Source organism: Hibiscus syriacus, unplaced genomic scaffold (assembly GCF_006381635.1).
Source record: "Hibiscus syriacus cultivar Baekdansim isolate YM2019G1 unplaced genomic scaffold, ASM638163v2 tig00110328_pilon, whole genome shotgun sequence".
In the NCBI taxonomy this organism is placed as follows: domain Eukaryota; kingdom Viridiplantae; phylum Streptophyta; class Magnoliopsida; order Malvales; family Malvaceae; genus Hibiscus; species Hibiscus syriacus.
In genome coordinates this window covers 3728468-3751552 of record NW_024062685.1, presented here as the reverse complement: position 1 = coordinate 3751552, position 23085 = coordinate 3728468, and the positions used below count along the sequence as shown (strand labels likewise).

Genomic DNA, 23085 nt, shown 5'->3' with positions numbered 1-23085 from the left:
CACTAGAGCATCGATACTTATCCTTGAGTATCGATACTTCCTTAACCAAAAAGCCAGGTCAAACAGGGGGTATTGATACCAACATGTAGATATCAATACCAAGGGATTGGTAACGATACTGATGGGTTAGTATTGATACCCACGAGAAAATTTTGATAAATAATCCAAGGGTTAAGGGAAAAGACTAGAGGTGCCCCAATTACACTCTAATAATAGTAAATAAGACTTCAAGTGATAAGAGTAATTAATATCATAATAGTAGAAATCGTAACAGTTAGGTTACAAAAACCTAGCCTTGTTTGAGGCTCAGGAAACGGTTAGGACATCCGAGTTTCTCTTTAGCAGAGTACGATAGTAAGTGGATATCCAAGTCAGTTTATAACACTTCAGCAGTCGACTAGGAGTCAGATGCCCTAAGACTCGACAAAGTGGTTGGCGGGTGTAAGTTTTCGACGACAAAATTTTGGATTCCCACCCGGTAGACTAGAGGTGTGTAAGCTCTGAGATGACATAATCCCTCCACCGCACCATGATGCCTACTATAGTTTAGCAAAGTAGGTTTTAATATATTATTTCTTCACATATTTCATACCTATGTCGCAAGCCAACTCTTTTAATGAATACATAATATTGTACAATTATTAGTAAGGCACTAAGCTCGTAAGCTCAGTGTTCGGAATAAGTTACCATGTGCAGGACCTTAGGGGCAGTTTGAGGGGAGTTATCGCCACCAGGCATTCTAGTTCAGCAGATCAGATCATTAGAGACCACCAGAGTACGTCTTGATTTATCTTTAGAGGGCATATACTATTATAGAACCTTGTTGCATTCAGTCGTAACTTTATTTGGTACTTATTATTTATATTTTGTGGATGTATTTTTGGAGGTCCCCATCAATTTGTAAACCATATTATTATCACATTTTATTTTTTCATTATGGATGATTATCTATCAGTAAATTATAAGCATGTTTTTAAAGGAAATTTTTGTGTCACTATTTTGGTAGTCCAGTGTAACATTGTAATCCATGGATCTATGGGTCAAACTCGATTAGAGTGTTACAATAGGATTCACTTGAAGATAAAAAATTTCATGAAACAAAGCTAAAATCGCGCACACACCCTGAACTGAATCAACATCACCCTTTACAAAAACCAACAAATCATCAGCAAAAGAAAGATGACGAAGCCCCACCCTCTAACACCTAGGATGATACGCAAAAACCCCACAACGAACCGCACAATTAAGCAAACAATACAAAAAAAATACCAAGAATAAACAAATATTGAGATAAGGGATCCCCTTGATGAACTCCTTTAGCCCCACTAAAATAACCAACCAATCCACCATTCAACGCAAAAGAAAACTTAGAATAACAAACACAAGCTTCCACTCATCCCTTAAACTCCAAAGGAAAATTCAAAACCTTTAAAACTCGCATAATATAGACACAATCAATCGAATCAAATGTTTTCTTTAAATCTACCTTAATCGCACACCTACACGAGATTTGGTTTCAACCATACCCTTTCAAAAGCTCCTGAGCTAGTAGAACATTATCTACCATCTCTCTTTCCTCTATAAACTTACTTTGATTATCTCCAATATCATTCAGTAACACAACCTTCATACGTTCTGTAATTATTTTAGTAATGTACTTGTATACAATACAACAACACGAAATATGTCTGAAGTCTATAACCACCAAAGTATTCAGAAAATTAAGCATTAATATGATAGTTGTAGCTTTAAAACCAGTATGGAGAACATTAGTCGCAAAAAAATATTAAACCGCTTCCACAAAATCCCCTCCTACTACATCCCACGCAGCTTGAAAAAACTTAGTTGTGTAACCATCCAGCCCGAGAGCCTTATCCTTATTCATACCAAATAACATATCCTTAATTTCCTCCCCTTAAACCCCCAACTTACCATTAGAAACCCTAACCCCTAAAACTTCACCCAACAATTCATTTGTGAACTTCCTCGAGACCCTGTCCGCGCTCCTTAAAGTATGACGAAAAAAACTAATAAACTCAACAACAATATCTCTGAAACCTTCAACCTAGCCCTTATATCTTCAACGAAACACCTAATCGAATCTCTATTTTGCTTAATAGCAACCCTTTGATAAATATTTAGTATTTTGATCCCTCATAAACAAATTTAATCTTAGATTTCTGTATGTAAAACTACTTCTCCACCCCCTGAATGACACTTAACTTTGAGGCAATTTTCCTCTCCTCAACCACTAAATTAGGCACATAGGAAACCATCAACCTAGACTACACTCCCTCCAACTCCATCCTTTTACCACTTACCCTACCAGAGATATCACTAAAATACCTATTGTTCAACCCCTTAACATCGGTTTAAGGCTCATTAATTTACAAAAAAAAACTAACCATAGGATCCCCTCTCACATTCTCACCCCACGACTCTCGTACCACATCCAGAAACTCAGCATGTGTCACCCAAAAATTAAAAGATTTAAATGGCCTAGGAGGCTTATATTCAGAAGCTTGTAGTCGTAAAACACCAGGAAAATGATCAGATATATCCATAGGGAGAAATTCCACTATAGAGCCTGAAAACTGAGAAAACCAATTAGCTGAAACCAAAACTCTATCCATCTTTATGCATAACAACCCCACCTCCTACTTATTAGACCAAGTAAACAAGCCACGTGAATAGGAATGATCCACAAGACCCAGACCTTGCAAACACTCAACAAACTCAAGTGTGTCCTAACTTATAGGTTAGCCCATCAAAATCAAAACTCTCCCTCGGATCAACAACCATATTTAAATCCCTAGCAACAAACTAACCATTATCTCTAATACTATTATGCAACTCCCCTAGCTCTTCTCATAACATCATCTTATCCACCCCCATATTACACCCATACACCGCTAAAAAATCAAAGAAACACCCCCTTTACAAACCCTACAAGATAACATATATTTAGTGGTTTGAAGAAGCTGGTAACTCCAACCTTTCTTCTAAAGAAACCAAATACGTTCATTATCAGTATACCCTTATTTGTTATAACTATCCCAATCCAAAAACACCCTATCAAGAATACCTTTAGAATTATCCTTTTTAACACTCGTTTATACTAAAACAAAAAAAAACACACCTTCAACAATCTAGCCTTACTCAACACACATCCCTACTTCACATGATCATTAAGGCCTCATACATTCCATACTAAGAAACTCATTACGAAACTAGACCTAGACTTACTTTTCCTACTTGTTTCACACCTCTACCCTTCTTTCTCCCCTTAGTTTGCTCCTTCAGTTTTAAAGTGGTCATCAATTCTAACACCTCGGTCACAACAACTTGCTTCTCCTTAACCACCTCATCATTAATAGAATGAAGAACCTCAAATCTATTCGACTCCAAAACACCACCCACTAAAACCAACCTAGAAAGACCTACCCCCAACCCCTCCACAACTGAACTAGAATGACCACAATCTATACTCTCACCCTTCGTAACTTTCTTCCCCTTAGCCTCACCCAAACCCACACCACCCCCTATCCAACAACACCTTAACCTTCTACCTCCAACCCACTTAATCTCTCCTTCACCACAACCTTCTCATCACCACCTCCAGCCACAGTAGACTACACCTCATTCAACCCCTAATCAACCTCTTCATAGGGAAAACTTTACCTCAAGACCAGACCTCCTACAATCCATACATTTAGAAGAAAGCCAACCAACCTCTACACTAACCTCAGCAAACCCACCATGACCCAAGTCCACCTCAATAAAAGACAGAATCTCATCCTCAACACCTATCTCAACACAAACCTTAGCATCGTCCAGATGAACCCCTAAATGCATGCTATGATTAGAACATAATGACCGACCAACAACACTCGCAAGATAACCAAGCCCTTTTTATTATAAAGTTATAAAGAAATCTACCCCAACTTAACCCAAACTGATGTATTAGCCAAGTCAAACTTCACTTACTGAATCTTAGGCACCCATTTTTTTAACAACAAACTTTCATGTTGAATATACCAAGGACCTGCATTAAGAACGCAATCCCTCAATACCAATAAAAGAAACACAATCAGATAAAGATTAGGTCTATAATACTTTACCTCAACAGCCCTTCTCAGCCACATAATTTGTTAGCAACCTTATGAAACAAACAAAAATTAGGAGGGTCACTAATGAATTACCCAACCAATGAAGTATTTCATTGAGCCGAACCTGCCTCCAACATCTCCTGAGGTGGTTGAACCACAATCCTACCATCCATTTTAATCGGTGGAAAATAATCCAAACAATGTACCTTATTAACATCAAACAAAGATTTCCAATTCAAATGACTCGAATTACCTAAAAAAACGCTACTAGATGCCTCCATCAAATTCGGTTCCTCTCTAATCTTCCTAATCGACCCAACTACCATATTAAAAAATACAGGAGGAGAACCAAATCCACCCCTTTACTAGCCAATCCAACAACATCCATCAACTTCGAAAGTGATGAAAATAAGAATCCAACAGAGATCTAGAACCTCATTGCCAGCCTGACCATCCCCAGCCTTTGAAACAAATCCCAGAAGATTAGAAACCAACAGAGATCTAGGACCTTCCTTACCAACCAGCCAAATCCAGCCCCCGAAACTGCCTTTGAAAGCAACGAAGTAAAAGACACACTCACCACACTTTGCGCCACCGATCCACCAAGCGAAGTTAATAATCCAAGTTTAAAAACATAAAATCCCCACTAGGGCCACTCAGACCCATAAGCGAGAGAAAAGGGGAAAATCTAAAAGGAGTATAACATATTTTTCTCATATTGATAAAACACAAAAAAAAAACCATCAACGCAAGCTTGTACCGATGGTTGCCACACAAATAAACATTAGATGGGAAACACCTTGTCACCATCTAGTAATGGTTGAGCAAAGCGTCTGCTTCATTCAGATGCGTACGGTACTTCACGCCACACGTGACCATTAAACTATTACTCATTTTCATATTGACTACATACGTTCCGATTTGATCAATCAAATCATCCAATTATTTAAATGCTTCAATTAAACCACTGATCGTTAATTTTAACAGAGTTGGTGACGTGTTAGTTAATAAAATTGGCATAATTATATTTGGTCCTTAATATTTACACATTCTATCAATTTAGTCATTATTTTAATTCAATTAAATAAATTTAACTTAATAAATTAATCATGGTATTAGAAGGTGACACGTGTTAATACATGATTGGAAGATTTTATTTATGAATTTTAATTTATTTAATTAAATGATTTTCTATTCAATCTGGAGGTAACACGTGTCACCACCCAATTGAAGTGAAAATAAAGGGGACATATTTGCACTTAAGAAGAATCAAACCAACATTAAAGAGAAAGATTCAGAAACTGGGTAGCCAAATCACAAGGCCAAAGGTCACCAACGGTTTAAACTCACAACAGATTGTATCAATAATAACGATAAAAAAAGAAATAAAAGAATTTAGAATTTACACAATTATAAAATAAAGGAGCATATAATAAATAAATATAATATTTTATTTATATTTAAATACATTATATATATATTAAATTGAAACTAATAGAAGATTTACAATAAAAATAAATTTATTCTTTTATATTTTAAAACAAAATTTAATAATTTAATAATTTATTTTATAATTTTATATTTAATTCTGATTAGGTGGTGGCACGTGTAAATCTTAAAATATAAAAACATAATTGAAAATCATAAATTTCATATTTTATCTTTATTTTTATTATTTAATAATTTATAATTCATTTTTATATTCTTATTTTACATTTTAAATTTAATATTAAAATATAAAAAATTAAATTTATTTTTATAGTAAATCTTTCATTAACTACAATTTAAAAATATTATATTTGTTTAATTATTTATGTGATCTTTTGTTTGATAATTTGTGTGGGTTCTAATTCTATTGTTTTTTCATTTCTACAATTTTATCAATAACAAGGTTTTAAAGGAAAAATACAATTTCTATTTTATAATTTATGTAGGTTCTAATTCTATTTTTTGTTTAGTCGATCGAACCAATAGAATGGCCAAGAAGGGGTAAATTGACAAATAAAATACCGATGGAAGCTTTTTGCAAGAGAATGAAATATTTGACACAAGCATTTTTAGAGTGGTTCAACTTGTTCAATTAAGTCTACATCCACGACCTTAGCTTCCACACTAAGGATTGCAACAAATTCACTAATTTGTTTAAACTTTTTAGGATAAGATGTAACCTTACGACACACTTAGACTTGTATCCCAAAGTCTCAAGTGTACAACCCTGCCTGAGAAGAAATTACAAATAACAAACTTTAAAAAAATTCTTACAATGAATGTGGTTCAATACTAGAAAAAACCCCTTTAATGAAGCGCATTGATCGTCATCTATGGGTGCAGATGACACACAAATGCGCGTCATTAAAGCCACCGACATAAATCTCAGATGACACGCAATTGTGCGTCATAAATCTATGACGCGCATTTATGACACGCATTTATGACGCTCATTGCGCGTCATTGAAGCCCCGTCATAAATAAAGAAGACAAACATTTGTGTGTCATAATTTATGACACGCATTTATGACTTACATTGTGTGTCATTGAAGCACACGTCATTAGAAAAGATGACACACATTCATGTGTCGTGATTGTATGTCGTAAATTATATATATATATATTGTAGATTGACAAATAATCAAACTAAATCACATTTAATGCCTCATAATACAAAATATGTATATCATATTATATATAAGCAATCCATTTGAATACAATATATTAACATTAAGTTATCAAAAATATTGTAATCATATGTCAATACAAAATATCATGGCATAATAAAGTTTTCCACATTAGATACCAATTCTTTAGGAATATTAAACATGTAGACGTTGCGGGAGATGCAACTCCTCTAGCTTCTTCTGCAATTTTGAAGTTGCTTCTTCAGAGTCGAGAACTCTTGAAACAGGCTGTGAATGAGCATTGGCTTCAACTGAACTAGTAGGAACATCAGATGCACCAGCTGTTCCCGAACCCTGCCCAAAATTAGAGCTGATCGACTTTGGTTTCCACTCCTTATTTGAACCAACTGCTGATGACATATAGGAATTAATACTTTGCATATATTAATCAAGCATCAACTATCTTCAGGTGAGAACATAAAGTAGTCCAAACATTTGTAAAGAGCAAACATTTTCATTTATGGTTATCAAGTCATCACTCATCACTAAGTAATATGAAACGAACGAAAAATCAAGTAAATTTGTGGTAAAGGTATCTTAAGCTTTAAAAGCTTTACTTTTCATTTCTCACAGTTACACTGTTATTTAAGAGGATACTTAAATTTCATATGGGTAATTCACCCATCCTTCTCGGTTATAATGATGATTTTCATTCAAACTTTGCAACAAACGTGCTACTGAATTCTATTTCGTTCAGAGGAAAAGGTTACTGATATTTATTTACCAAAATTAGTTATAGATTCCAATGATTATAAGGAGTAACATAGTGGGTCTAAACTCTGAACATCATTAATCAATCAAACAAAGGAGGGCGTTCAACTAAACTTTCCTGGTCTAAGTGAATTTAGATAAATCCCATCTCTAACAAATAACGCATATATCTTGATATCTAGGTTAGATCGAGACAACTTAAGCATCCATATACAGTCCAACAAAAAGCCAAAAATCAGTTTTTTTGGGTGTATCAGAAGGATTATAGCACAAAATCCACAATATTTCTCTGGATTTACCCAATTAAGCCATAAAACCAATAAAACACCATCTGAGTTTCATCAGCAATTACCAATATATAGAAAAGTTACAAAACAGCATTGATCAAGATAATATTCATTCAAAAATACCTTTCTGAGGGCTAATTACTTATGAGCAGCTACAATAATTAGATGAAGACTGACTCAAAGAGGAACTATAGGTTACAGTAGATGAAAATTGGGAAGACTCACTCAACAGATTTTTCATTACTCTAGAAGACTTGCTTAACGTCTTTCCTTGCATAAAAGTGCTACTAAGTTCATTAGCTGCCATAAGTAATAGAAAGAACTAATCAGATTGATCGATATGAGGAATATAAATCTCCAAAACTATTTTTTAAAATCCTAACCATAAGCTAATTTTCTTTCAGTAGGGACAACTACATATGGTTCTGCAGAAGCCCGACCACCTCCCACTTCATGTTTGATTGTGCCCAAAGTGTCAGGGGGCTGAGAATCACTAGATGGAACTAGTACAGGGTCTGAGGACGAGAAGCAGATTGTCAAGGAAGATGCTGGAGTAGTTGACATGGAGCAGCCACTAGAGCTTGCTGCAGGTGGCCCACTCATGTCCCTACTTTCAAAGGCAATGGTAGGTTTGTTTATTGCACCAGCAGGGGATGGTGTACTCCCGTCTGAGCTCACAACAGATGAATTTTCTGAAGGTTGATTAGCAGCATTTCTTGCCGATGTAGAAGAAGTTTCAGCCACTACAACAGTAGGACCATTGGCGATGACAGGTATAGGGCTATAAGACAAAATAATGAAAATGTAACAAACCACATTTAACTGAAGCCATATTTTAATCAATCGACAATAATAAGCATAAAAGGAAAATCATATAAGATAACAGATCTCCAAATTTTGGCCACCTGGCTACCAAAGTTGATTCTTTAGTTTTTGTCTCCAGTAAGGTTAATGAAGATTGACCACTTCCTTTCTCTACAACTAGATTTGTTCCATTATCTCTCCCAGGACCAAAACTCCTGGAAACACCAGTTTCTGATAGGATAAACAGGCAAAAATTGTATGAAGACAATTGTTGACAATAATTCAAAATTTATAAAATCAAGCACAAGGGTCACAAAAATTTTGTTTATCAACTCATTCTTTCAGAAGCCTAACACCATTTTGCAAGAATTGATCATGTTAAATAGATTTTTGTTCCAAGTTGGTGTTTACCTCGTTGTGCATTTTTTTTAGCTTTCTTACTTGTTTCCTGCATTAGAAACATTAAAACAGTCAAGAATGGTTTCTAAAACTAATATATATAATAAATACAAACACGAAAAGTTTAACTAATCTCCCACTTCTTTGAAAGTATTTGTGATACAAAAACCTTCCAGTCATCTTTCTTCAAATAAGGATACATATCTGGAGGGTTGAGCAGATTTTCATGTATCTCTCAAATGGATACATCCACCTAAAATGAACCGGCCCACATAACCTCACCTCTCTAACTAAATGCACTATCAAGTGAATCATGACATCGAAAAACGAAGGAGGAAAATACTTCTCTAACAAACACAAAGTTAATACGATGTCACTTTGCAACTTGCCTAGCTTATTAACGTCAACGACTTTACTACACATCACGTTGAAAAAATGACACAAACCTATGATTGTTTTCCTCACTTTCACATGTAACACCCCCTTTATTGTTTTCCTCCCACTTTCTAGTTGCATGTTGGCCAAAAAGATAACTGCTAAAGATTGTTTAAACCATAATAAACCCTACCATATGCTCTGATTAACTATCGAAAGACAAAAATGTCTTGGTTAGTTGGTTTATAAAGAAAATGTAACCTATATAGCTTTGCAACTGGCAGCATCGTCTTTGAGGAAAAAGAATAAATGATAGCAGATTGATTGTAACATACTTAAATCAGGCAAAGATTTGTAAGGTGTAAAATCATATTGGAAATAAGATTTTAAACTCTGCACTTAGTATTAACAAAATGACTCGGTCATCTTTACTAAGGGAACTGTTAAATAAATAACTGAAATGAAGGAAATCGTTGTTATCCTAGCATGTTTTCCATTACCCAAATTTTCCACTTCTAGAAAGAAAATATCACTACTCTGCATCTCTGAAGAAGGAAAGATATTGAGAGCGTAAAAGAGAGAATGAGGTGCAAAGAGGTTGCATAATCAGATCCTTACGAACTAAGAAATAACACATATGCCTGTTTCAACAACATAACCAACACAATCATGATTTTGTTATGCTTATCACAAGGTTATTATGGAAAAAACACAATTTTTTTAAAGAAAACCCCAGCCACATGGAGAAATGAGTCCAAAGTGTAATAGCATACAGATTAGAAGAAATCACTGGAGACTTATCCACATTGTTCAAGGACTGGATATAAGAATGTGAAGGTGAGTTCTAGTAAAACAAAATTAGCAAGTTAGCAACCACAACAATTTGTTTTCAAGAGAAAATGGTGAGCATACTGGTATCATCACATTAAAAAACCCCAAATATAAGATGATAATGTTCCATGTATAGAATAAACAAGTCCAGAGGGCTCAATGGTGTGTAAGACCGCGAAGAAAATTGAAAATTTGTCTAGACAATTATAGAGATTTTGAAAGGTTGAGACCAAGTATAACTTAGTCAAAGGTATTAGGTTAGAAGTCCATAGTTTTGCACCTACCTAAATGGAAGTCAAAAGTCAATTTAAGACCTTTGACAAAATAGATTATGTCCCTTTTAACCCTTTTTATTTCAGCATCAGTCTAATTAACACGACCTCGTCAAGTTTTGCTTGTGAAGAAAAAAAGTACTTACATGGTGAAAGGGAAAGATAAAGGAAAAACGTAGAGTTTTTTGTTCCGCTTTATAATACACTGGTTTGGAAACTCCAGTGGACCAGGCTGCATAGCAAAAGAGAATAAAACCATCAACTCCAAAACTTATTGACTTATTCATCGATTTATAACTCTAAATCCAAGAAGCTTTTTATATTCGTAACCAGCAACTGCAAAACAACTTAAATTATGTAAAGATCCAAACTAGTAACAATAAGCGAATACACTTAAAGAGGACAAAAGAAAGAAATTTTACGTTATTTATTCTTAATTTGGAGTATTTGAAAATGACATTTTGATTCGAACTTTGCACTCTATACCTAGTATATTTCCCCTATAATACAAAGAAGAAGCACAAACTAATTCCCTAAATTAGATACCAGGAACAAATGGCATCAATCAATAAGATCTATCAGTAAAGAACATTACAATAAACTAGAACAAATGAAACCCAAAAAAGACTAACTTTACACCAATTCCCCACAAATCGTCCCAACTCGAAAACATTCCAAATCCTAAAAAAATAAAATTAAACTACCCTAAACTGCAAACATTTACAACCTTAATGAAATTTATACATGCTACCTTAAAACATTTGTACCAGATAATGAAATTATATCTCAATTTCAATTAAAAACAAACAAAAAATTTGAATTACCTGCTTAAGACAGGAAGGGAAAATGCAAAGAGAAATCAAACATATATGAAGTAAAAACATCAAACCCATTAAATCAAACAAAATAGAAATCAACAAAGAGAAAAAGGGAAAAAGAGAAAAAGGGGGAAGCATGCGGCCTAAATTGTTTATCAAGGGGGAAGAAACGGGAAATAATGAAAATAATGGGGGAAATTAAAAGATGATTTTTATAGATGACACACAAATAAAAGTGTACTCTAAATATGACACACATTATTGTAAGTCATAAATAGTTCAGATTTTAAAAAACATGACATTTTTTTATGACACACATTTTTTGCAAGTTATAAATTAGCGTGTGTCATTAAAGGTATATTTTCTTGTAGTGTTTGCACAATTCATAACAAATAGAACACTTGAAAGAATAAACAAAGAAGTACAAAAGTGTACTTAAAAGCAAAAGAATATTTGTAAATATTGACTTGATTTTTTTTACTCTTTGTGATTGCTTTGACTTTCTATTTGATCTATTGTCTTTACATATGACTTGGAATATTATTTTTATACCCTTCACTTTATTCTAACTGTATGGGTATTTTTGTGAGGGTTAATAGAGTCGTTGGAAAGAAATTTCCCGTAAAAAATCTATCCATTGGGGAACGGGAGTATCAGTACTCACCAATGGAGTATCGATGCTAAAATGGTATACTGGAATTTGCATTTGACAAAAACATAACGAGAGTATCGATTCTTCTATAAGCAGTATCAGTACTGCTACGAGAAGTATTGGTACTGCTTCACATTTTTAGGTTATTTGTATCGATACATGTATCGGTACAACATGATCAATATCGATATTGTTCATGCAGTATCGACACTGCAAGGTTAAAAATTGATTTTTGACTCAATTAAAATCCGAAACCCTTTGTAAAAATGTTTCAAAATTATTTCTAGTATATGACTTGAATTTTCAATAGAGTAAGGAATATTTCTTCTTAAAATTTAAGTCTAGTGGTATTTCACCAAAACTTCCAATGCTACGTTCTCATACTGCAACAAAAAAATGTGAATAGTTTTGTCGCTATGAATGCTTCCTTCCAGGTAATTGGTTGCAAAGACATTGTATCATCTTCACTTTCATCCTCATTAAAATTTTCAATAAAACTAGCTACAATTTCTTCTAAATTTTGGACTTCTATCATTTTTACCTGGGTTCATTGAATCAAAAAATATATCTTTAAATTAATAATTATTAATTTATTGATTAATTAATACTTCTTTAAATTAATAAAATTATGTGATATCAATATTATTAAATTATCGAAGTTTTATTGTATTTAATACTATGAAAATTTTGGTCATTTCTCAAAACTTAGAGTTCCATGATCTATTAAATTAAACTTAGGGGTATATTAAACATATTAACACTTAGAATTTCAAAATAGACTTAAAAGATCGTTACATATGAGTTGTATAACCTAATATAGGTTCAAAAGAATCTTTTTGGACCGTAAAAGACTCAAAATTATAGAAAAGTACAATCATAACTCTAGATTGTGACATATTATGATTATGAATTAGTCATAGAAATTGATATGTTAAAGCTATAATAGAAATCGAAACAAAGTATACTTTTTAATATATCAACCGAGATAGTGTTAGAAAATTTATTTTGGGATATCAAACTTAAAAATTATAAGATATTTTTAAGTGGGAAAATTGAATTTTAATTTTTTATTTTAACTTTTTTTAAATGGTGAGTCAATTTATAGCGGCATTTTTAGAACAAACACCACAAAATAACAAATTTCGCGGCGTTTTGATAGAACGTCACTAATGTTTTGCATATTGCGGCGTTTTAAGCAAAAACGTCGCTAAATACCTGTACTTTATATATAAACGCCACTAAAGACTCGTACTTTAGTGTCGTTTTTGTACAAACGCCGCTATAAACTCATACTTTAGTGCGTTTTTAGACAAAGGCCGCTAAAGACTCGTACTTTAGTGGCGTTTTTAGACAAACGCCGCTAAAGACTCATACTTTAGTAGCGTTTTTCTATAAACGCCGTAATATGACTCATATAATGGCATTTTTGAAAAAACACTGTAAGAGATTCATACTGTAATGGTGTTTTTTAAATAAACGCCGTAATTTATCAATACATTAGTGGCCGCAAGTTTACGGTTTCTAAGTCTCATGCCCCTTTAACCCTTTTTCATTTTTCCCTTCACCTATTTTTCATTCCCGCCATTTACCTAAACCCATCTACCGTTTCTTTGCCGATCTCACTTTCTCTTCGTTGGTCTCAGTTTCTAGGATGACGGTTTTAGAAAATAAAGTTTACTTCAAATTTTAAATACTAATGCAGATTTGGCTAGGAATGACTCTTCAAAAGCTGGATTCGCTCTTGTTAGGAGTTAGTCAAAAGTTTAAAGAAGAAAGCTATTTAATTGTCAGTTATTTATTGTCTGCCCCTTATTCTCGATACCTGGTATATGTATGAAGTCATTGATTTCAACTTTCTAGATGATTTATGCATTGCTTTTTCCATAGATGATAACCTCATAACGTATTATTGGCAAATTATTTTATGTTTCAAGTGTATACAAACAAGTTATGGCTTCCTTCTCACCAATTCATTTGTGGTCAATTTGTTTTATCAAATGGATGATGTATCATTGTTTGCACCTTTCATTAAATTACTACATTTTTGTCGTCTACATAGAACACTAGGGAGGTAGACCAAGATATCAGTTGGATTTATGTTTTCGACTAGTTCAGTGCTTCCTTGTTTTCTGTTTCTAACAACTTAGTTTGCAGACTACTACAATTTCTTTGATATGTTTATTGTATGTTAAAAACCGCTTTGCTCTAGGTTTTTTTTTATGGAATTCAGGTATGTTTTTGGCCATTCTATTAAGGTTATTTTGTTTGGCTCGAGAATTGCATCATAATCATCGTCATCATCATTATTATTTTGTAATGACTGTTGATATTTTAATTGTTTTGCTCTAACTTCCATGAAACTTTGAATAAAAATGGAACATGGATCATTTTTTGGCAGGCAAGTATCAATATTTACGTTTATGTTATCTTCTTGCTTAGTGTAGCATATTAAAATTGTTATTATTATTTGTGTGTATAATTCTAGTACCTTCTGCCTATAAATTGTTACTATTATTTCTGTTGAAATGGAGTTGTAGCTTATTTTTTGTTTTATTTCCAGGAACTTAAAATGATTTTGGAGAGGGAAACCTGGCTTAGTTTGCCACCAGAGACGGCCCAAATAATTAGTTTTGCTGGGCTGGTTGGTGATGGAGCACCCTTAATGGCTGCATCTGGTGGAAGGTCTTCTAATTCTAGTGTCCTTCACATCGACAAATCAGCCAACAAAGTCGACACAGATATCAAGAAGAGTAGGTTTTCTCATTGTCTTAGAAATGGAAACCCATTTTTGCTAAAACTAAGCTGCAGTTACAAAGTAACTCACAATTCGTCCCCACTTAATGGAGCATCCTATGTGGTATTCGAGGGAAATGCTGATAATATTCATGGTGATGTCTCTCCACAATATGATGATGAGAATCATATCAATGGCTCCAATCCCATCTCAGAAGAGGAAAATGAGGATTTACTTGCTGACTTTATTGATGGGGATAGTCATCTCCCTAGTCGAATTTCAAAGCCCATCCTTTCAAGAGGTTTCTCTTTTCATGGCATTGACGATTTTTACAGCACAAACTAGATCATCTCTTTGTGTTCTAAGGTTAGATGGTTGCAATTAAAAAAAATAATATGGATTTCTCAATGTTGTTTATTTTCTTACAAGTGAATATTGAGTTGTTTTCTAACTTTGACACATTATGTCGATGGATAAGTATGCAAGATTGATGCAGAAACTTGAAATAATAAATATCGAGTTTTTTACGTTGTGTACTGGTTAAACCTCTCTTTTCCTAAGCTCTACGTTCTCAGATGCGCATACAATCTGAATACTATTTTTCTTTTTCCCTCTACATTATTTTTCCTGATTCAGTACATTGTTACAGGGCATATGCCAATTATTTGAGTTGTTTTTCCATTATATATTTGAAACATTTGGTCCGCAAACATGAATTCAAGTGCAAAGACTTCAAGTTAATTTTCATTCATCACATGATGTCAATTTATATATCAATTGATATGTCTTTAACTTATGTACTCGCTTCTTATTTCTGCATTTTCCTAATTTTTCTTATTCCTAGATCGGTTAAAGAATGTCTTATCGAGAATAACACAAGATTGTGAAGAGTGGATAAAAACTATACTAAGCTTGAAAATGTTGGTGCTGAAGATTACTTTTGTAGGTTCGAATATAAGGCTGCCACTGGAGGCTTCACTCCGGACCGGGTGGCAGCGTGAGTTTAGATTTTTCTCGTGTTTTTGGGTTGAGATTTTTCCCAGTGCCTTGTACTATGTTTTTAGAGATTATTTATTAATTTTCAGGATTTCGGTTTTGAAGGCATTGCAAGTGTGAGATGCCATATAACTCGGATGACCTCATGGTGCAAAGCGAGGGATGCAAGGATTGGTAAAGTCACTACTCATTTACTTAATAATGTTTGTATAAATAATATCTTAACATTCCGAAGTTATTTTCCAATAATGATTTATATGTGTCCTATTTTATTTGGTATAATATCTTTGAAAATTTACTTCCTATAAAGTTGTAGTTTTGTTGTGACTGAAAGCAATTAAATGTAAGGCATTCTAGTGAGCTGTAATGGTAGACTCATTAAGACACAGATAAGTATGAGCTAGATCACCTTCAGTTCCTTGAAAACTTTTATATTACCATTCAGAATCTTTAAGTTGTCTGTTTATGCCGCCTGATATTACTTAACTGCTCTATTTTATTCGGATATGGTTCATTTCCATATTAACATTCTACTATTAATGTGTAATATCTTCCTTTGATCTTCATATCACCTAATTCACCATGGAAATGGTAACGATTTTATGATTTACAATTTGATGAAAGTTCATATCTAATGAATCAACTAAGATTTTAGTTGATTGACATTTTATGGAAAAATAGTTGCTGCAATTGAGGATTTAGCTTCTGGTAATGTCAGCCAGTAGTGGAGTGTAGAGAATTTTACGTAAATCACTGTAGTGTTGTTGTCTCATATCTCCTTAAAAATTTGGAGTTCACTACGTTATTGAAAATACCTTGAGTGAACAAATCTCAGAATTTTTAGCGCACACTGCAAAATAATGTTACTTTTGACAGTTTAACTCTAAAGTAGTTGTAGATTAACCTTTCAGGTTATTTAATCTAAAACTACAATGAAAAGTGTAACAAAGTTGTCTTTCTTCTTGGTCTGACAAATAAAGGAGACAAATTTCTTTAGAGCCTTTTGGAGGTTTCTAATGCTCCTCTTCACTAAGAACTTGATGAGTTTGAAATTCATAATGTTACCAAATGTAACATATTGTTTGGTGTGCCTTTAGGGGTGTTATCTATTCAACTTTTGAAACTTATATTGACTAGCTTTAATTTTATATTAGTTTTGACCAATATAACTCGTCATCAAGTTGTATTTCTAGTTACTTTTGGGCACATATGGGTTGGAACTACTACTGGCTGGTTGATAAGTAGATTTTAGTTTACTCAATCTGATTATCAATGATTCAATGTTGACTTCAAGGGACTTTGCATGAGTTATTTGCGATTATTTTTCGCTAGAAATTAAAACATATTTGATCTGAAGAGACATGTTTTCAAGTTCTGTTAGAATGTTAGTATTTTCTCAGTTCTTTGCCACTGATTCCATTGTACTGTGTGTGTATATAAATTCCTGATTGTACATGAAACATATATTCCTGACCAAACATAATTATGTTTGTAGGTTTCATCCTTCTTGCATGGATATGACCATTGAAAAAGCAAAAAGATTGGATCAATTTTTATGTTTCGATTGTATTTCGGAATGTGAAGACTTTCAAAATCAACTTCAAGCTATATGCAGATGTACTACAAAATTAACCCCATAGTCCACCATCTTAGACGTTATTATTGTTTATTCTAGTTAATAATGTTGAACTACGTTATATTTTATGTTAATGTAAACTTTGATTTATTATTGGGATTTCAAGTTTTTTATTATGGATTTCAAGTTTGTATTATGGATGTGAAGTTTATTGGATAATGCTATAGGTTAAAATTTCAAATTTGGGTAACAAAAGAGTAGAAAACAACATTTGAAAATTTAGTCAATATGTTAAATGTCACTATATATGTGGTCAATAGCGACATTTTACATTCACAAACGGCACTATATGGCATAACATTTAGCAACATTTTTGGGAATAAACGCCATTATATGTCAGAACATTTAGCGGTGTTTTTGGGACAAAACGTCACAAAAGGAAAGATAAATAGCAACATTTGAAAAAAAAAACGCCGTTAAATATCATAACCTTTACGGCGTTTTTTGCAGCATTTGTTTTTCTGTCACAAAGGTTTTTAGCGGCATTTTTATATGATTGAAAAAACGATGCTAAAAACCTGTTTTGTTGTAGTGTTTGTAAAAAGAGTGTATTTTTTTTGTATTACAGATATAATTTACATGGTCAATTTTTTTTAAAAAAATACCTCAATACATACTGGCTCCGCTAGTATATATTAAGAAATGACAAATGGACAATTGTTGTATGAAGATATCATAACAAGAGTATTAGTTATCTTAGTACTTTTACGGATATAGGTAGCGTATCATATGATCGTTTTAGCACTTGCGATATGGGTTAAATGTGTTTAGGGTGTCTTTAGATGATGTGATACATGTTCGAATGTGTATTATGTTTCATCACTGCCGTCAGACGTTATGTGATTATAAACTTATTTGGTGTTATCTTTAGGGATATTGTAAATCCGTTCATTTGTCTAAATCTAGGTAATTGATACGATAATGTAATATAAATTATGATTTCAAGAATAATTATGCATGAAATGTGCAAATTAAGTGTTGTGATCATCTTTATGTTTGCACTTTCTATTGCTGTAGTTGATTTAAGCTTATTTATATTTGCTTGTTTGATTACCTCACTTTGATTGTTTCTATGGAATTGTAAGATAGAGTTACTTCAAGTTTTTATACCGTACTTTGGGCAATTCACAAGTGACAAATCAATATTTCATATCTATATGTAAACTCTTTTATTTTGCAAAATCCTAATTAGTGGTGGCATGTATAAGTGATAGATGTTTTTGTTAAGTTTTGGTATGTTATATATAAGTGTGTATACAATGACAGACGCAAAATTTAATGTTAGGGGGACGAACTTGAACTTTTAAAATTCTAGGGGGCGAACTTAAACTTATAAAATTCTAGGGACAAAAATAGATTTTCAATAGAAAAAACTTAAAATATATAGTAATTTTAAAATTTCAGGGGGCGACTACCCCTAACCCCTTCAGTCCATCCTTGTATATATATAATTTGATTTAATCTATGTAAGTGTGTGTATAAGTATGTAAATGTCAACGTTAGTTTGTATTGAAGTTATGTATGGTATGCACAAACCAACTTACCTAAGTGGTTAAAGGAACCGTTGTTGTTTTTAGAGATTACAAGTTCGAGCACCAACGGCAGCAATTGTAACGGGGAGAGTAACCCTTCATTGTCAAACGGTATGATAGTATGAGCTCATTATTAGTTCCAAGTGGTTTTATAATGAACTAGTTATGATGTTTCTATCATGATACATGCTTGTTGTTGAGTATTTTTTTATTAAATTGTTGAGTATTTAAATTGATGATATATATTTTGTCATGATTATATAAGTTGGAAGTATTTAGAAATGAGTTTGAAGCACGTTTAGGTTAGTTTCTATCATTTTGGTGCAAATTATATTGATATTGCCCAACAAGTATCAATATTGGTTTCTAGAAAAAGTTCATTACACTAGTGTGTGTGTATGTATATATACACCATCACTCAACACAAATGTTAAATGCAATATCACATAAAATTGAATTGATTTGTTCGTTTTTTTTATTAATTACGTTGGACCAAACTTTTTTTATTTTCCTTGTGATATATAATTAGATTTATCACAACAATTAAAAAATAAAATCATTAATTAAGTGATAAAAAAACGTTTTGTTACTATTGTGCTAACCTTCTAGATTATAATTCAGAATTCAAAAACTTAAAACAACTCGAAAGGAAAATATTTTTCTATTCCTCTAATTTTTTTGATGATAGATAAAGGTAAAAGTATATTTCGCGACCGAAAATCTATTTTAATAAAATTGTTTTCAAAACATGCCTTCAACTGTTTTCAATCGATTAATTTATCATATAGAATATTTCTTTTTAGATCATTTTATTATTATTTTTAAGAAGTTGAATTTTTTGTTTGTTTGTTTGATTCTCATCTTGGATTGTTATTATTGTAACAGGAACGTGTTATCAAAATTTTCAGTTAGGATTAGCTAGAAATCTAATAAACAAGTGTACATACATCGTTGTGGTCTTCTCAGTCGATCGGTTTGAATTTTCATCGACCACCTGTTACCGGAACACGAAACTGCAGCTTGGATTGACCATTAACTGTGTTTACCAATTTCCATCTTCTTCTTGATTGCCTTTTGGCCGTGGTATATGGAAGAGTAATATTCCTGCAGCTGTGAAAACACCTGAATAGAAAAAAATGGGAACAAATAATCAACAAGTCCAATCCGATCAAGTCATTGTGAAGGGGCCTATCTGTGAATTTAAGGCTTCCGTTTATCCGTTAACACAGCCATATTCTTGGAATCAAAGCTTTCTCGAATTGAACTTGAGAATAAATTGATAGAATTTAATAGAAGATGAAAAACATGGGAAGATGATACTCTGTTTTGAACCCCGAAAAAGAAAGTCTTCAGGTATGGTTTGTTAGCTCAGTTAAAGAGATATGGTTAATAAATAAAATCCCCAACATAAAGATAAAGATGGACGAAGTTGATCGAATAGTGAACGAGTATATTAATTCGTAACGGATGAATAAGAGAAGGCTTCTTACCTCCGACTATAGCACAAACATTTGGTAGAAAATGCAAGAATGAGATATGCTGCTCTGCGAAAGTCACCTGCAAAAAAGTTGAAAATAAACTCTCTAAGAGATCAACTTTATTCTGGTGCTCGACCCCTTGGACTCCCTTGTTTATTTAATAATAAATAACTAGAGCTAACATTGAAAGTGATGTGGCATCTCTAAGGCATCAAATGTTCATTTCAGGCAAAGAGATCGCATAAAAGAAGAAAACTGCAGGGAGGGATTGAAGCTGGCCTATGTTACAGAAAACTGTCGAAAGCGATCTCCCGAAAGTTGGTCGTTTTGATTAAATGAGCGACCATAAAATTGATTTTCTGCAAGTTTTTTAACCACACCTGATTAGACTGGATAGTGTGTCCACTCACATGTGTACACGGTCGGTACAACCTACGAGACAGAAAGTATATTGAAAATTCCTCAAAGTGACCCTTTTATTATTTAAAGCTCATTTAGGAATATGATAAGCTACGTGCATGAGATATAAAAGAAGGAAGAATCCATGACCCTGACAATATTAATGTAAGCCATCAATCTACCGAGGAGGTAGCAGAGTTTGTAAGAATACATGCTAATCATTCTTCTTCTATGTGTCATTCTCTATTGTTTTCGTAGAGTGATGGAGAAGATGGAACACATGGTATTTTGGTTTATATTAGCCCTAAATGTTCAACCGTAGTAAACCACATTCAGTAGGGTCTCATTTTTATCTTCATTGATCTGTTTGCTAGTGCCATTAGCATTTGAAAATGGAAATGTTTCGTCAATACACAAAACAACATGCATTAAATTTAAATCGATTAAGCTAATCAGACTTTTAATTCTCCAATCAATTTATACAGCTCAATGAATGGCAAGCATATACTAATTTTATCAAAATTGTTGGGTTTTCCTTTCTTGTTCTTTTTTCTGTTTATATTGAATATCAAACCTTGATGCGATATAACAATTACATGTAGAACAAGGTTTGGAAGTGTCACCGCATACAGTAATGGCTAATGGAATGACGAGGGTACCAAAAAGCAAATAGTCTAGACCCTAGAGTAATGGCTTGGATTACTAGATTTATGTGACAACTCTGATAAGGATTGGAGAATAAAATAGTAAATAACTAAATATGAATTCACACAGAAAACCAACCTTTATCGTACTGGTACATCCCACTTGGTTGTTTTTGTGTCCATTGAGCACTGAATTAGAACAAGAAAAAAAAATATAAAATATGCAAACAACGAGCTCTTGTACATGGCCAAGGTAAAATGCTCAAGCAAAAGTTAGCAAGCACCTATCAAGAGGATTCACGACCCCAGGGCAGTAATCTCCGAAAGCTAATCTATTGATCTTGTGACTGAGCTGTATCAAATATTCAAGAAGCATGGTAAACATTAGATAATCATTTTCAGATAAGACATGCTAACATACACAGAGAATGGAAACAAAAGGGCTGCCTTCGTCTTACATTAAAACTGTCCTTTTGAAATGCTAGAAAATAAAGCAGATGAGCATTTGATTGCGGAAAGCTTTTCCCAGGTGCAAAATGAAATTTCCCTGCCACCCTATTAACTTCTAAAGAGACATATATATTACACCCCTCACCTTCTTTATCCTTAACCTTCTGAAGAAAACCCTCTCTCTTGCACTGAACAACAGAAGCAAGAAAGCATAAACGAGGGTCACATTAAGTCATGTAGGTTAACTGGGTTAAAAACAAAATCAATATTTAAGGGGGAACAGACAGTCTTTTGATAGTTAAGGCAAACTTGTATATCTTTTTTCTGGCATCAACTGTTAATGACTAGAAGTTACAAGTATTTATGCTACAAAACTGAATTGGAAAGTAACACTGCACTCCTGAGGACAGAACCCAAGTTTGAACCTTGGAGACAACATTGTTGGGAGGGGTAGCCGCAAACCTAGAATTTGGACCATAAAACGGACATGAAAGATTACAAAGAAGAAACTATATTGGTCATTTTCCTGGAATAAGATAAATATTTAAGATTATTGAAAATAAGAGATATCAAGTTTTTTAATGTACCAAAACGTGGGCATGCAAGTTCCATGTCGATTACTTAATTATTAGACAATATCTATTCCCCTTGCCACCTTGACAGCTGGCATCCAAATAGAGCCTCTTGGGGAGTTGGATATAGAAATGGCCAATATTAAATAGGCATTATTAGGAACGGAGAAAGAGATTCAATATATCAAAGTAGCTATCAAATGAAAAACAATGAAGTCCAAGCATGACTATCAATATCAATGAAGCAAAAGGAAAAAAACATTTCCTATCCGTGCACATTCGTCTGTGTGTCCTTCAAATTAAAGTTACTTCAAAAATCTGATAGTTAGTTTAAGCTATTATGCAGACAGACCTGGTCGATCAAATCAGGGTTTGACAAAGACCAACTTTTCTTTCTGTATCTTTCACGAACATCCTCACAGGAGTTGCAACAATCATCAGCTGCCTGCAACATCAAAAGAACAGACAATGCTCAGGGAGGAAAAGAACATCATGCCTGGAGCAGAAAGATAATAATTCTTGTAACCAGACTGTTTCCGATGATTATTCACTACCTATGCACTGACCACTTCACCTGCCTCATCAACTCCAGAATAAAATACAACCAAAACAAAAAAAATTAGGGAATGGCCAAATGACAAAAGAAAAAAAGGTGAACGAATGTTACTAAATCAAATTAATATTATTTCAGCCATATGATGACAACACAAA

The 23085-nt window shown here is 33.3% G+C and overlaps 1 protein-coding gene and 2 long non-coding RNA genes across 3 annotated transcripts in view; 1 reads left to right on the top strand and 2 right to left on the bottom strand.

Annotated features, from left to right (window-relative positions):
- The first annotated feature begins 420 nt into the window (after positions 1 to 420).
- On the top strand, positions 421 to 14692 carry LOC120118259. Its single transcript, XR_005515740.1, has 3 exons — positions 421 to 431; positions 8713 to 8717; positions 14494 to 14692. It is a non-coding gene; the product is annotated as an uncharacterized LOC120118259 (long non-coding RNA).
- Positions 14693 to 19728: 5036 nt separating this feature from the next.
- Positions 19729 to 23085, bottom strand: part of LOC120118494 (endoplasmic reticulum-Golgi intermediate compartment protein 3-like) — a 40011-nt gene continuing 36654 nt past the window's right edge. Inside the window, exons 12-13 of the mRNA XM_039138522.1 lie at positions 20322 to 20388; positions 19729 to 19953 (exon numbers count right to left, since the gene is read on the bottom strand). Of these exons, the coding sequence (XP_038994453.1) occupies positions 19874 to 19953; positions 20322 to 20388 (147 nt within the window). The 3' untranslated portion in view covers positions 19729 to 19873. The remainder of the gene's footprint in view (positions 19954 to 20321; positions 20389 to 23085) is intronic.
- LOC120118498 lies at positions 21734 to 22978 on the bottom strand. Its single transcript, XR_005515755.1, has 3 exons — positions 22929 to 22978; positions 22727 to 22819; positions 21734 to 21990 (listed from the first exon to the last, which is right to left on the bottom strand). It is a non-coding gene; the product is annotated as an uncharacterized LOC120118498 (long non-coding RNA).